The 16004-nt window shown below is 54.9% G+C and overlaps 1 protein-coding gene across 5 annotated transcripts in view; it reads right to left on the bottom strand.

The window, feature by feature from the left end:
* Positions 1-7865: 7865 nt before the first annotated feature.
* The window catches only part of MED12 (mediator complex subunit 12), a 37384-nt gene continuing 29245 nt past the window's right edge, over positions 7866-16004 (bottom strand). For 2 of the 5 annotated variants that reach the window (XM_068411924.1, XM_068411927.1), the window contains 8 exons: positions 15698-15848; positions 15287-15492; positions 14732-14812; positions 14270-14487; positions 13493-13655; positions 10589-10771; positions 10342-10423; positions 7866-8311 (listed from right to left, as the gene is read on the bottom strand). In XM_068411924.1, the coding sequence (XP_068268025.1) occupies positions 8268-8311; positions 10342-10423; positions 10589-10771; positions 13493-13655; positions 14270-14487; positions 14732-14812; positions 15287-15492; positions 15698-15848 (1128 nt within the window). In that variant the 3' untranslated portion in view covers positions 7866-8267. The remainder of the gene's footprint in view (positions 8312-10341; positions 10424-10588; positions 10772-13492; positions 13656-14269; positions 14488-14731; positions 14813-15286; positions 15493-15697; positions 15849-16004) is intronic. The other 3 variants (XM_068411926.1, XM_068411925.1, XM_068411928.1) reach the window with 3 other exon arrangements.

The raw sequence follows: 16004 nt of genomic DNA, 5'->3' as shown, positions 1-16004 counted from the left end.
TAGGAGCTGGCTGAGCTGATGCTGCTCAGGAACGGTTTAGATGGACCTTAGAGACTTGATGACCTCGAGTTCCCTTCCATACTTGCTGCCATAAATCTCCTCCTCCCTTGACACAAAGACAAAGCCAACGTGGACCTGCAAGAGGATTTTAGCAGTCACTATCTCCTTGCTCTTCTCCTTGCTCTTGTTCGCAGACTCAGTGTGATCCCGGTCAAAAGGCACCTGGACCGGGTCGCTCTCTGTGTTGGGCCTGAGCACCCAGAGCAGACACCACAGACAGCCAGGAGAGAAGCAGCCACCACAGCTGGAGCCTCGGCACAGTGCTCTGCCAATTCTCACGCTGCCTTCTGAAGCCTTGGCAGGCCCCTGCCCGCAGGCGAGGCACTGCCAGCCTGCACAGCAGCTCCACTTGCGACTCCTAGGCTCTGCCTGCCCTCACTGCCCTGCTCTTGAGCACCTGCGCTCCAGCCCTGTGGGAGAAGAGCCTCAACACGGGGTCTGGGAAGGACACAGACCCAGATGTAAAGTCCAGGGCAACACCCTTGGCATGGGCTCAGCCTTCCTCTCCAACAACACTGCCCTAGGTGCACATCGCATGTTGAATATGGGCAGTTGGAGGCTGTGCAAGGCGGTAGCATGCACAAGCCAAGACCCTGCCAAGATGGGCACTGCAACTCCATTTCCTCAGCACATCGCTGAGCAGGGCCCACACGCCCAGGTCCGAGGGCTGCCCTGCATCTCGGCGGCTTTCTCTCATGCCCTGGTGCTCTGGAGGTTGAGAGCTGCATGTTTGCAGGTGTCCAACCAAACTCCACATCCCGACTGCACATGTAACCATGGCAACTGCACATGCGAGTGGTAAAGCCTCGAGCTGGGCTAACTGCAAATGCAAATGAAGCAAACACATGCACAATGCTAAAAGTGTGACCTCTAAATGTCAGCCTTTAACCATTTTGCAGACACCAGCTCTGGTGGTGGCCACCTGCAGCATGCGGAGCAGGAGGAGGGTGCCCAGCCCTGCCTCAGGGGTCGGCACAGATGCTTTGGTGCAGAGCAGGGCGAAAGGATGGCACACACATTTCCCAGAGCTAAGAGTGACCCCAGCCATGGCAACTTGCAGCTCCCTCTCTGGGGACACATCCACCCCTTACCCAGCTGGCAGATGCCCCCATTTCCACAAAGCACCCAGTTTTTCAGAGGAAGGAAAGCCATACCAGGCTGACATGAAGCACGGCCAGCGCAGGGGCTCACGAGGAGCTGGCTCTGTCAGCTCTCCCACGTGTAGGACCATGGGGGCACCTCCAGCCCCTCTGCTGTCACCTGGGGCCGAGCTGGCAGCAGCATCAGACAAAGCACCCTCAAAGGATGGAAGGAAAATCCCAGCATCACGGGGACATCGTGCCAGAGCCATCTCCCCGAGGGAGGTCCATGGCCTTGGGAAGGGCTGCCAGCAGAAGCACTGGGAGGTGTCACCATTTGGAAGAGCGTGGTCCAGAGAGAGACTGGCTGGCCAAAGGCCTCGTGTCCCTTATCACTTCTCCTCTCCCTCGCTGCCAACAGCACCAGATGCAGACAGACCCCGGGGCTAACCATCACCCACCACGCCTGTCCTGCTCCGTGGCTTCAAGCACAACGGAGCCAAGCTCAGGCGAACAGCGACGACTCCAGCCACAGCACACACCAGTGGAGCCACCAGCAACCCCTGCGCCATGTCCCTGACCCACCACCGCGCTCAGGGACGAGCGCCGCCAGCGCGACAGAGCCCCCGTCTGACACGGAGCCTGCCTCGCCCCAGCCCCCTGCCCAAGACACAGACAGGGAATGCCCTTTCGCTCCAGGACGCCAAGGACTAATGCCATTCCCCGTGCTGTGCCAAATGAACCGAGCCAAGGGGATCTCCTGCCTGCCCTTGACCCGGGGACGCTCACGCCAGCAGCCTCGCACCGGGCGGCACCGGTCGCATCCTTGCAGCCCAAATGACCGACCCCGCCTGCACCGGCACCTTCAGACCCCCGCAGAGCCCCGGGGAGGATCCCAGTCCCGGGGGCTGGAGCGCCCGGGTCGGGACAGCCCCTGCTCCCCGCTCCGTGCTGGGCCCGACGGGCCGAGCCGAGCGGAACCGGGCCAAGCGGGCGGCCCCGGGCCGGGGATGCGGGCGGGGGCCGCGCAGCTGAGGCGGGCGCACAATCCCCCTTTCAGCTCGTCGCCATGGCAACCCGCCGGCTCGCCGCGGCCGCTCATCCGGCCCCGTTAGCCCCCGCCGATACCCGCCGCCGCCGCGCTCGGCCCCGCCCGTTAACCCCCGCCGCGCCGCGCCCCGATGCCCGGCCCGGCGCCGGACGCCCTGCCCAGGCACCGGGACCGGCCGGCGGCCACCCCCGCCCCAGAAGCCCCTCGCCGCCGCGGCGGCCGCCCCAGCCCCGCGCCGTGCGGCCGGTCCGGTCCCGCCCGGCCGCCCTCCCCAGCGAGAGCCATCGCGGGCCGGGCCGGGCCGGGCCGGGCGGGGCGCACTCACCGTGGGGGGCGGCGGCGCGGCTGGGCCATGCCGGGGGCGGCAGCGGCTGCTCCGCGCCCCGCGCTCCGCTCAGTCCGGCCCGACCCGGCACCGGGAGCGCGCGGCGCGTGCACGGCGGGGGCGGGCGGGGGAGGGGCCGCACCGCAGCACCCCTTCGCTGCCGCCGCCGGCACCGCGCTGATCGGGCACCCCACCGCCCCGCCGCTGCGCTCACCGGGCCCGGTAGCGCACGGCCCGGCACTGGCACCGCCCGCGGTGCTGCACCGAGGGGGTGTCGCGCCCGTCGGGCACCGCGCAGTCCTGTACCGAGCCCACCGGGTACCGGCACTGACCGCACCTGCACGCCCGGTATCCCCCATGGCCCCGGGAACCGTGCCCTGCGCACGGCACCGGCACTGCCCAGCTACCGGCCCTAGGGGCAGGGGGTAACCCCCACCGTCCCGACCGGGGCACCCCGCACCGTCCCAGCAAACGATCTCCTGTCTGTGGGGGCATCCCCACACAGCCCCGGGCATCCTCCTCTACCCTGGGCATCCTGCACCACCCCGGGCATCCCTGCACTGTCCTGGGCATCCAGAATCCTGTCCCGCTGTACCTGCCCCGGCCGCTCTGCATGGGTCCCCTCCACCCCCGCACACCCCACAGCAGCTGGGGCACCCCACACCCTCCAGCCCCTGCGTCTTTCCCCATGGCCGGGGAGAAGCCCTCGCCTTTTGCGCTGCTCTGCAGTGCCCAGCTGGTCCAGGGAAGGTTTCACCAGGTACCAGTATGGGATGCCCCATCCCAGCCTCAGCCCTGGGGCCAGGTGCAGCCCCACCACCCGTCCAGCTCCTGCCATGCACCAGGCTGCAGGCTCACCAGCCACAGCCCCACAGGCCCCAGCAGCACCATGCAGCAAGACCCAGCACCTCTGTCATTCCCCTTTCCTCCTGGCATGCCCCTTCCCAGCACAGCCTCCTGACAGAAGCCACCTCTCCTCCAGCCTGCCTCTGCCCATGGCGAGGTTACCTCTCAGTTTCAGTCCTGCCTGATGGGATTACAGAAATCGTTTGAAACGGGGCATGGATTTGGGTCCTGCTGGATGTGTCTGGTCTCTGTGTCTCTGCCACAGTCAGGGTAGTGTCAGTCGCGATGCCTGATCAAAGATGAGGGTGTGTGGTTATCAGCAGACACCTCCACACTTTCCAATCTGAGCGAGGGGAGCTGGGCTCTGCCTCCCTCCCGCTGCCAGAGCTGCAACCCAGACCCCACCTGGGCTCCGCACAGCCGCCACTGCTTCCCGGTTACGATGCTTGTGTGGCAGCATGTAAAGGGCAGGCATTCATTTCGTCTCTCCTGCACGCCACCGGCACGTGCACTGAGTCAGTGAACGTGCAGCCGCAGGGAGATCCCCACACCCCGACGCAGGCTGGGCTTCACCTGCCTCAGCGCCTTCTGGCTGCTGCTGCAGAGCAGGCTGGAGCTTTCCTGCCCCTCCTGCCCCACTCCCTCTCCAAGAGGCTGCTTGCTGGTGGTTGGCAGCTTGACCCATTTTGTTGCTGGCCTGTTATACGCAGGGCGAGCTGCACGCTGCTACACTGTATGCCCTTGAGCAGACAACATGGTCCAGCACCCCGTGGGACGGATGCACAACCCTGTTTCATGCCCACCAGGGTTCATCAGCCCTGAGAAGCATCTTGAAGGGGCCCCTGGACTGGTGCTAGGCTGCCCCACAGCTGGCAGGGCTCCAGGCATGGCTCCCTCTGTCCTACTGCCCAGCAAAACCAGTCCAGGACAGGGTCATGGTGCACGGCTGCAGTGCTGCCTCGTGGCCCACTCCCCACCATAGGCACTGCATGGGGAGGGCTGGGCACTCATGGAGCTGCTCTGCTCTTGGCTTCAGCTGCTTGAGTGGGCAGCAATCGATTTTCTTGCACAACACCAGCTCTGACAGTGCCTGACAAGCCACCTTTGCCCAGGGCACGGTCTGTGGGGACCACCTGTGCCAGGCTGCTGGGTGGGGTGGGTGCGTGGGGCAGAACCTGCTCCTGCCCACCCACCACACCAAGCCTCGTGCAACCTTAGGCTTCTCCCCATGCGCTGGGCACGCACTGTGGGGCATTGCCTGCACACCCTCCCCTGTGGACCCTGCCCAGGCATCCCTTGGGGCTGGCCCCCAGCCCCAGGGAGCCCAGCATCAAACACACACATGCCCCACCCCAGACCGGCGGCCACAGCAGGGCAGCTGCATGCTGCTGCCATTACTCAATGGGCAGCGTGTAATAAAATGCCCCCCGGTCACCCCTGGCTCTGTTGCAAGCAGCATTTAGCCACAGTTCGGGTAAGGAGCAGAAGGGCTGGAAGCCATCAGACTTGCTTAAAACTGCCATGGCTCAGTGTTAATGTGCAGCACAGCAGCAGCAGCTGCAAGGCACGCAGCCAGGCCGGGCAGCGTGCAGCTCCCCAAACGTGCCCCATACCATGACCAGGTGTTGCCCCAGTCCCCACATCCCCCCACAGCCTCCTGCACCCACCGGAAACCTCTGTGCAGCCAGAGGGTCGTGTGGGGTCTTGGACATGTCCTGGTTTGGCCTAAACCAGGCCGATTTTCCTTTCAGTGATTTTTACTTTCAGCTAAGTCTCCTCTAAAGAACTGCACTTTCTGAAACTAACTGCATGTTTTTGCAGACAGTGTCTGCTTCCAGGACTGATAACGCTCGAAGTTTGTAGTTATCGCTGAGGCACCGGTAGGGATGTTGTGCAGTAAGGCTCTTGCTGTACTTTTTTTTTTCTTAGAGAAACCAAGGTCACCGCTGGATTCCTCACTGCTTACAAGTGAAAAGCTGAAGGGGGGGTCGCAGCTGCAGGGGGGAGCAGACAGGGCAGGTGACCCAAAATTGACCAACGAGGGTATTCCATCCCATACACGTCATTCTCGGTATAAAGCGGGGGGATCACGAGGGTCTCGCCCCTCTTGCTCGCTCTGGCTTTTTCTGCTATGGCTGGTGTCCAAGGAGGACTCCGACTGTTTTCCTGCTGCCCCCGATTCTGATCTGCATCCCTGAATCCAGCTCTCGACCGTCGCTAGGCCCAGCCTGGGCCTTCCCGGAGCCTGCCCTGCAGTGCCGGTGGTGATGTTGCCGACATCGGGGGAGCTCGATCTTGGTTTTGTATATATATTTGTATATATTTGATTATTCCAATATTATTATTATACTCTTTTTCATTATTATAGGTTTATTAAAACTGTTTTAACTTTCCAACCCGTAAGTCTCTCTCCCTTTTCCCTTTCCCTTTCCCTTTGGGTGGGGGGGGAGGGTTAACAGAGAGCGTCTGCTGCAGGTTTAATCGCCAGCCCAGCTTTAAACCGTGACAGACACCAGCAGCTCTGAGTCTGTCACCACGATGGAGCTCTGGAGTTCTGCTCATCCCACACAGACCCAGTGTGCCAAGCAGCTGGCACGGCCGGGGGGAGCCTTTTGTGGGAGCAAAGAGCAGGGGCAGCTCCATCGCTGGGCCATGCACAAAGCAGGGTCCCCTGCAGCAGGCACCTGGCCCCAGGGAGGGACAAATCATCCCCTTTCCCCCACGGAGGCAGGGTGGTCCCTGGGGCACTTTCACCAGATCCCTGGGGCCCTGAAGGGCACAACGCAGGAGGCCAGCACCCGACTCCACGCTCTCCTGCTGTAGCACCCCAGCCCTGCCCCAGCCACTGTGCAAGCAGCAGCCCACTGGACCCTGCCCAGAGCCGCCCGTGGCCGTGCTGCCTCCTGCCAGCCCACGCCAGCAATGGCTGCTGCAGAAAGCCGCCCTCCTCCCACCTGTGACAGCGATGCAGAAGGCAGCATCCAAAATAAGATGGCACTTGGTGTGGGTTCAGCTGCCTCCCGGGGCCAGCAGAGGAGGGGGCTGTTGGCCACAGCCACACATGCCAGGAAGAGACAGTGCCCAGCTCCTCCAGGCTGTGGCTCCACTGGAGGACTCTCCCTGCTCACACCCCAGGCAGGACGGGGAGGAGCGCAGCCCTCCTCCTGCCCCAGCCATGGGTCCCTCAGAGCGGGGGCCCGCTGGCACAGCCATGGCCGTGAGCAGAGCTTCCACCTCTGGCGTCACCCAGCACAGGCTGTGGGCAAGCAGAACCCTTGACACCGGCCTCCCCTGGGGCATGAGGGGATGAGGGACCAGAGAGGCTGCTCCCCACCCTGATCCTCATTGAAGGGCACGAGCAGAGATGCACAGAGGAAGCAGCCCTGCACACACATCTGTCCTCACTAACGAGGGAGTCTATCTCCATCAGGCCTGGCCAGCAACACCTTCCAACCCTTCACAAACATGGCAGGAGCCTAGTACAGGTGCAAGGGCAGTGCAGTTTAGGGATAAGCAGGGCACAGGGTGGGTCTGGTGCCAGGCTGTCCCCCTGAGAGCAGCCACCCCCCTCCGCAGGGCTCAGCTCCAGTTCTTGGGGCAGCAGACACAGGCCCATCAGCCAGCACATGGGGCACTGCATCCCTCACAGTAGTCTGAGCATAGCTGAGGGCCAGAGCCCCTTCCTCTCTGCTCCCTAAGCTTCCCTTCTTGCTCTGGCCTACCCTACAGAAGTATTTGCCCTTAGATTAACATCAAGGGCAGCTCTTCCCTGAGTCCCTGCAAGCCTCACCCTATCCCCTACAGAGAGGAGAGAAGGAAGACACTGGTCAAGAAAAGCTACCAGCAGGACCACAGGTCAAATGGTCCACAAGCAAATTGCTGAGGAAGAACCACAGAGAGAGGAAAGGTACTGGTGCTGGTTGTTTCCAGGTTCAACAGACAGCAGGACTGGAGAACACTAAGCTAAAGCAGCCTGCTACAGAGGTGAGACTCCATGCCAGCAGGCTGCATTAGCCAGGTCAAAAGTTGAGAATGCAGCATGTCACCCATCCAGAGAGAGCACTGTGAAAAGAGCTCGCAGAGGAGCCTTGGTGCTTAACAGCAAAACCGTGCTGAGAGGAGTAGTGTTGTGAGTGCACCCGCTCTGCAGCTCCTCCGAAATGGCAGAGCTTGAGCATCTCAGCAACTGCTGTGGCTGGGAATCTGGGCTTGTTAGGGCTCAGAAGTACCCTGCAATGTAACTCCCTCTTTGCTTTATACCTCTGTCCTGGTGGAACATGCCACAGACTACTAGTAAAGCTCTTAATCAACATACAAACCCGACAAAGCTTGCACAAACCCTTGCAAGCATGTGAACACCAGCTTATGAGACAAACAGGGAAGAAGGGCTTTCTTTCCCAAACCAAATTGTTTAGCCATTCACAAAAGCTGAAAACGTAGCTATTAGTTCTACTGAGAAAGAGATAAAGACCATGTGTAGAGGTACTGCAGGGCTGTACTGGGAGGAGCACGGAGGAGGAAATGCAGGCTCTTAATACACACTCCTTTGGCAAAGTAAGCTCTCTGTATTCATCTGAGAATGTCTGCAGTACGGGGTTCATCTGGTATAAATAAAGTACAAAATTTTACAATGTCTTAATCATTATTTTAACAAAAATACTAAAAACTGAGTAAAAACTGAAACCAAAGTGTGAAGAGAGACTATCAGCCACAAGGGATCTCCATAAATGTTTGTAGAAATCGGATAGTAAAAACACTTTCTGTACAATAAAACCATCCTCCTGGCATATCCCCGTGAGACGGGCCGTGTCAGCACAGGCTCAAGGACAGAGGCTGGGGGCAGCCCCAGTTTGTGGGTCAGGCTGAAGAAGCTGTATCCAGTCCACAGTGATGTCTCCCTCCTGGATCAGTAGCGTCCAAATGGGTTGTTGTTCTGCTGTGTCTGTGTATCTGTTGAGGTCAAGACAGAGTTAGACAGTCACAAGGTCTGGTTCAGAAAAGAGATCCCTCTCCCCACATCACCAGCACAGTATGAGGATTGTATCACAGGCTGTGAGAAGAAAAATACAACCTTTATAGCACTCCATGCTCTGCTCATTTGTCTGAGCCTTTAGGCAGCAGCACAGCGAGGACCTCACATTCTTTGAGTAAGAGATAGCTATGTGCCAGGCCCAATCCTGAAGCTTCTCCAGAGTAGACCTCTCCATCCTTCATGGTGGAACTGGTGCACCATGACAAAGCCCTGAAAGGTGGCAGCTAGCTGGGAGGATGTTTATGGATGAATTCTTTCTGATTTTGAAAGAAAAACAGCCCTATAAGATTGCACAACACCTGCAGCCATACAAGCTGCTCAGACAGCTAGTGTCAAACACATCCTGAGGCACACCCAGAAAGCAGAGTTAGTGAAGGTTTCAGAGACAACTATCCTGGCTCCCTGTCAGTATCTCGGTACAAATGAAGGACATGCCCAAAGGACTTCCAGACGGCACAAAAAGGGCAGGAAACATGGTAAAGTTAAATTCAAGAACCTCACGAACTTCCAAACTGCTGGGACTGATGTTTTGTGATGTACAGTGCTCACAGTATACTTGGGTACTGTCTAATTAATAAAATTCTGTAGTTTTTTCCTGAAACCCCATCAGCATGTTTGACCCTAAGTCAGAATAAGTAAAAGGACACCAGTGTAACCCAGCTAGCCCGCTCTCCTTCTCAACTCTACTGGACAATAGCACATTCAGGGATACCCTGGAGCCTCCTAACGTAGCCTATCCTGGGCCCAAAGCATTCTTGTCCCCCTCCTACAGGCTGTTCTTGGTTTCTGTCCCGCTTTCTACTCCATCCCAGACACTACAAGTAAGAACTCCAGATGGTTCCTGGCGGAACTGGTGCAAACCCAATGAGGAAGCATGGAAGCTGCATTCTGACACATGGCTGCATTGGACCCAAGCATCTGTTCCATGTAAAACAGCTCCATTTGCTGTAAAGACAGGATGCAAAAGTATGGCTATTCTGCTATATTCAGATTCTTATATGGGGTCTTCCTATACTTGAATGTCCTGGCTGGGATCCTTGCACAGACTTGTGATTTGTGAGTCAGGCTAGTGGAAAACTTAGGACATTAAAACTTCTGTTTTGGGGAGGTTTTTTTGGTCACAAGGACTAAGAATTTTCCATCAGGGAACAAGTATAAGCACAATTTCCAAGCCTCCACTCCACACATTATCACCTCTATCACAGTCTCACACTTAATGCACTGCAAAAAAACCTGTGCAGTCCATTTCTGGGCATTTTCATAGCATGTCTGCCATTTTTATGGCAGAAAAGCCAGTGAGGTGACAGTAAAACAGCAGGCCATTCAGAAGGGAACAGCAGACACTGTGTTCTGTTTCTAGATCCCCCAGCCAGTAGTTCAACGCAGATTATAGGAATACAGTGCCAGACTGAACACCATCTATGCCATTATCCTGTCTGTGAGAGCAGCCACAGAACACTGCAAACACAGCAAGAGTGCAGCAACACTTCCCAGACTACGCCCCTGCCTGCAAGAAGTCTTGTCCTGATCACAACACGAACACAGTTATCTCTTGGTCATCCACCAAGTGAGTGCCCCAGGATTACAGCCTCCCTGTGCCCCTCAGAGGTCATCTGCAGCAGAGGAAGTATCTCTGAAAGCTTTAAAGCTGCAGACTGGATCCTTTCGGGAAAGCTGTATGGCAGCCCCCACAAGGGCTCAGCTCCCTCGTCCCCCTGCAGGCAGCAGAGGGAAGTTCTGGAAGGTTGCTCACAAGCTGGCAAGCAATGCCTGCCCTGCTGCAGGTGCCCCCTTGGGAGCTCCAAGTCCTGACACCACCTCCCCGCCAGCATCATTTATGGCCTCAGACAGACAGTCTGGCTTAGCCTTGCTTCTCTACACCAGGGTACCTGCAATAGAAAACAGCGGGGAGGAGACTAGGGACAGGATCAAGAACACTAAGGCTTACTGGAAAGCTGCTGTTGAAGCTGTCGAACCAGAGCAGCTGTTTGCTGCTGCTGCTGTGTCTGCTGAAGGCCCTGGCGCTGGAACTGCAAAGAGAGAAATGTAGTTATAGCCACAGCACCTGGCTGGCAGCCTCGGCGTTCACACAAGCCCTGGGAAGCACAGGGGAGGGAGAAGGGGGGGATGCAGGTGGAGCACCGTTGCATTTGTGGTGGATTATCACGTCCCTCTGCCTCTGAGGGAACACTCACAATGGGCTGCTGGGGGGGAAGAGCCTGCATCCCCAGCCCTGGGGGCTGGCCCTGCGCCTGTGGCTGAGGCACTGTGGAAACCTGGGGTTGCTGCTGCTGCTGTGGCTGCGGCGGCTGTGGCTGCTGTTGTTGCTGTTGCTGCTGCTGTTGTTGTTGTTGCTGTTGTTGCTGCTGCTGTTGCTGCTGTGAAGACAAAAGAGAAGGGACCATCAGGGAACTGTCCGGGTAACGCACATAGCAATAGGGCACAGGAAGGGCTGAAGAAGGAAGGATGTTCCATGCAATAACATACCCTCTCACACCATTTTCCTTACAGGTACCTAAATTACCCAAATTTCACCAGGACCCTGCCATGGGCTGAGAAATGGCAAGAAATACAGGGACAGTAACAAGGGTTCTTCTGCAAGATGAGGTATCAACAGATGGCAGGAAAAGAACTATGAGTCTACTGGTCAGCTGGCGCATGACAAGGAGCAAACAAGGTACACAAATAGAGAACAACTAAAAGCTACCTCAAAAGGTTGGCTGGTTCATCTCTTGTCTCCTGGTTAATATCTGACTTCACTGAGTATTTGCCAGACCTGTTCTCAAATTTTTTCCAGAGGTAGCCACAGAGCTCCTATAACCTCCCTACGCAATCCACTCCAGGTCACAGTTACTCCTTCTACTGGAGTTTTCCCTAATCTCTACCCTGAATGTCGTATGTTATGATTTAAGGCCATTTCTTGTCCTAGAGCCAAGGGACAAGAACAAATAAAGTTTTTTGGGCTTTTTTTGAAGACAAAACATTTGGAGACTTGTCTCTCCTCTTGTCTCTGCCTCTCTAACTTGACAGGCAGCTATTTCAGCCTTTCCTTCTCAGCCACATTCCCCAACTCTTCGGTCTATCTTGTTGCCCTTCTCTGCCACTCATGCCAGCTGGCATTGCACTTCAGTAAAAAGACGCAGATAAAATGGGATGCAGTGCTCCAACCTAGATGTTGACAGAATCAGTTACGGCAAGAAGAATATTCAGCATGTTGAACTTGGAGTCAGAATATACCCACACATCTCAAGGTTTTTCATTTCTCCTAATTTTCAGACATTTCTCACATTTGCCAATGTAGTTTAAAACTCTCTAGATCAACACAAGAATTTCTAGCAGAAATAGAAAACTACTAATGCTATCATAAAAAAAACCCATGGTGATGCTAGGTACAGTTCCTATCACTGGCTCAAAAGGGTAAGGTTCAAACCTTGAACAGACTCAGAAAACAGCCAAAATACAATCAGGAGAAGGGACAGTATCTTACGAGAGGAAGTTAGAAAAATGTGACCTGTGGAAGTTGCAAGTGCTCCCTAGGAATACACTGGGTAAATATCAGAGAGAAAGAGCCAGTAAACAACAGGACAAGGTGGACAATAATAATTGGATACAAGAACCAGTCACAAACACACTGGATTCAAACCAAAGGGAGTGAGTTTCTAGAACAGCCTCCTAACTTCCACCTTAAACCAGTTTGGCTACTTAGGTTCGTGAAATGGATGCTATGACCTGGGTACACAAGAAAGCTGATGACTGACTAAATGAGCCAAGGATACCCCTCCCGATTTCATGTCCTACCTTCTCGCAACAGCTGACTACCAACCCATGCAAAACAAACCAAAAGGCCATCCATCCTTTCTACAAGCCACTACATCATGACAGTCAACTCAAGCACCAAGAGTCTGTTCTGCATCTGGTATGCCTCCGATAACACAGCAGGAGAGATTTTGGGCACTCCACTTTTCTTTTTTTTTCCTAAGCAACCAAGCAATGTCAGCTAAAAGGTGAAGGTATACATGAAGTCACTGACTAGAAGTGCTAGCAATTTGTCTGAGGCATGTTCTCTTTCTAAATACGAGTTACAGAGAATGCTAAAAGAAACCAAGTGATTAGTCACGGGGTGCTACTCATCAAAAGGACTAAAAGCTGCTGACCATGCTACAGGCAGTCTCTTGTCCAGTGCAAGGCTGCAGTTCTCAAATACTGCTGGCTGCAGCTCTCTGCAGGAAGCACTGTCTTGCTCAGTCCCCTCTCAGAACACAAAGCCTCAGCACTCCATGCCATGTAAAGTCTCCCCATATTCTACAGGTTGTCATAAGGTATGCATACCTTGTCATAAGGTATGCAATTCACCAATTAACCCAAGCTATTTCTGTGTTTCTCTGCCAAGTCAATAAGTTTCTGTAACTCCAAGAAATATAATATACAGATATGAATACATAAGTATTTAATGCTCATAAGACCATAATGCAAATCCATGGAATACTCATGTCTGTTGACACATACCTGTGAACTTCTTCAAACCTAGAGAGCTGGGTCTAACAGCTTACTTTACATCAGTTTTTCACCATCCGCTGTTAGATGTGGAGTACATGGACTGATTCTGATCAGATTTCCTGCCATTGGAAACTGCAACTGATGCTTATTTTGATCTTATGAAAACGCAGATATGCTCCTAAAAATGATCCTGTACGGAACACCTCTACCTGCTCTTGTGTGGGCAGAGGGATTTTCACTTTGTTTGTAGCTCCTGCAGCACTCCTAAGACAGCTAGCTTTCTGCACAATCTTATGGGCTCAGCTGGAGCAGGAAGAGGTGGGATGCAGGCCAGAGAGCACTAAACAGACCTTTACTGCTCCTAACTTCCCTTTAGCTCACGCTGGGTGACTGGCAAAAGGCAGCACAGCAGGTGTCTCCATCAGGAGTGGCCAGCTCTATGGAAAGGAAAACTGCCTAGCAAATTACAAGCAGCTCCCAACAGAGTTGACATCCTTCCTGGCACAGAGGAGCAGAGCAGAGCATTGCTGACACAGAGGTAAGTAGCACTGGGCAAGCCTCCTCCAGCTCCAGCAGCCTCCCTCCTGTCAGCAACCACTCACCCTCAATATCTGCTGTTGCTGTTGCTGCTGCTGCCTCAGGTACTGCTGCTGCTGCTGGTCAGGCAGTATCTGGCTGGGTCGAATTCCTGAGGGGACTCCTTGTGGACCCAAATGGTTCATCCCACTCATCATGGGGGCCTGCTGTATTGACTGGTGAGGAAACCTGCAAGAGAAAAGGGCAAGCTCATGGAGTAAAAGACTCATAGGCAGCCAGCTTCTTTAATCCAAACCCAACTTCTGCCATCAACAGGACAGACAGCCCAAACGTCCCCTTGCAATCCATGCTGCCTCTCCACAGAGAGGTGATGGACACCAGGGCCTCTCAAGGGTTTCATTCAACCTGTTTTTTCTAGAAGCTCTAAGTAACAGTCCTCAGCCCACTGTTCTGCATAGTTTCCCTGCTGGATTTATGCCTGCTCAGGAGCAGTGGAAATCCCAGATCTAGCCTTTTGATGGTGATCTGCTGGTTAGATTTAAAACAAAAACTATGACTTTCCCAGGTCATTTTTCTCATACCTCCCAATTCCATCTTTCTCTAGCTGGTAACACTGTCTCCTGCCTGCAACTAGCACCTCCAAATCTCATCCCGTCTCTCTGTTTCTTTCCAGGACTGAAAGCTGGATAAAGATGCTCCCCTGATGGTGCAAAGGAATCACATGCTGTATAACACAGCACGGAGAACAGGCTTTACACAGATTGCTGTTAGGGTTGTCTGAGCAGAGCAGGGAAGCCCTTGACGAAATACAGCTTATTAACATCCACTAGGGTGGGAGGTACCTCTGTGTGTTGCTCAAGGTGTGTCCATAGCCAGGGGCCTGCTGGTGTACGTAGCCACTTGGTCTCTGCTGCATCTGTCTAACAGGATCCACCAGGGCAGGGTTAGAGCTGGGGTGGGAATTCTGATAGGGCTGGCCAGAATAGGTAGGAGGCACCATCGTGCCTGACTGGGAGGGGTGCTGCTGAAGGCCTATGTGGGAGACGTAAGGTGTGTAACCCTGAAATGAAACAAAAAGCCTTTATCAGTCATGGGGTAAGGCACCAAAGAGAATCTGGAACACAGGACACCAGCCTCCTGTAAACACTGTTACAAGGCTGCTCATCTCTGGGATTCAGATTCATGCTACCCAGTAAATGAGCAGCGAGAAGAGCCAAGAGATTTCAGGATTTAGCAGCAGAAACTAAGATGGTGCCCTGTGCTGGAGCCAGATTCCTGTCCTACCCGTGGTCACTGCCACTTACCTGGGAGGGCTGCAGTGCTCCATAGGATGGAGTTGGAGCCATCTGGCGCACGGGCTGCTGTCCCATTATGCCTTGGCCCTGCTGGAAGGCAACAGAGAAACTTTTTTCAACATCTCCAAAGGGCAGGACACTGCTGCTCTCTTCTCAGCAGCTCCCACCAAACCAGAAAAGTAGCTTCACTGCTAAATCTACGAGGCTGCTGCACAGCATGCAGATACTAATGACTTCTGCCTCACCTCAACTTGGGACAAATAGGCCACTAACATCCCTACCACCTCACAGTTAGGATGTGTCCCTCTCACTGCCCAACAGCCGCCACAGATACCACAGGGCACCCCACTGACAGCTTCCACCAACTGTTAGTGACGTGGGCCCACAAAGTGGGTGGCAAACACAGTGCTGCGCCAGAGGAATAGACACAAGAGACAGTATCTTTCCAGGGCAGAAACAGAGACAGGGTGGGAGAGTTCTGGCTAGAAGGGATAGCCCCAGCAAACAGCTTGGGCTTGCTTTACTGGGAGTTCCAGCAACAGCAAGAGCACAGCTCTGACTTACCAACTTTGCTTGAAGCTGCTGCCTCAGTATCTGTCCCTGGGACACTGGAGGCTGCTGTCTGTACACTGCTGGCTTGTAGGAGGGGTCAATGCCCATCATGCTTCCCATCCCTGGAGGCAGCACACCACTGTAGGGAGGACGACTCTGAACAAGTTTCCCCAGTGGCATGCGTACAGGTCTGTAGGATGTATCTAGGCGAGGGCCACCTGCAAGAGGAAGAGAAACAGGCTGACTAGTCACACACTATTGCTGAGCCTTGTAGCTCCAGAATGACTGTTCATCACTGTATCTAGATACACAACAGGGAAAAGGGGAAAGTGTATGGACCTGCGTAGGACCATCTCACAGAAGGGGTTCTTACAAGAGGTTCCCCAAAGAGGTGCAATATGCTCACGTCTCCTGTGTACCTACCTGCTGGAAGAGGCTGATTCTGGGCATAGAGACCCACTGGTGACTGCCCATATGCCAGCCTCGACATAGTGCTTCCTGACTGGTGATGCAAGAGATCTGTAGGCATACCAACTCCGTATGAAACCCCTCGGCTAGGGCCCAACACAAAATCCTGCAAAGAAGGAGTAAGAAAGATCAATGTGTACTGGGAATTCATGAATGGATGAAGAGTATGAAAGGGTTGCAAAGTCCACGGGAGGAAGCTTGGGATGCTGTCTGAGCTAGGCAGCCTCCTTCCCTCCCATCAGGGTTTAAGAAAGTGTTTGCC

Source organism: Nyctibius grandis, chromosome 13, assembly GCF_013368605.1.
Source record: "Nyctibius grandis isolate bNycGra1 chromosome 13, bNycGra1.pri, whole genome shotgun sequence".
Taxonomy (NCBI): domain Eukaryota; kingdom Metazoa; phylum Chordata; class Aves; order Nyctibiiformes; family Nyctibiidae; genus Nyctibius; species Nyctibius grandis.
This window is presented reverse-complemented; position numbering and strand designations above follow the sequence as displayed.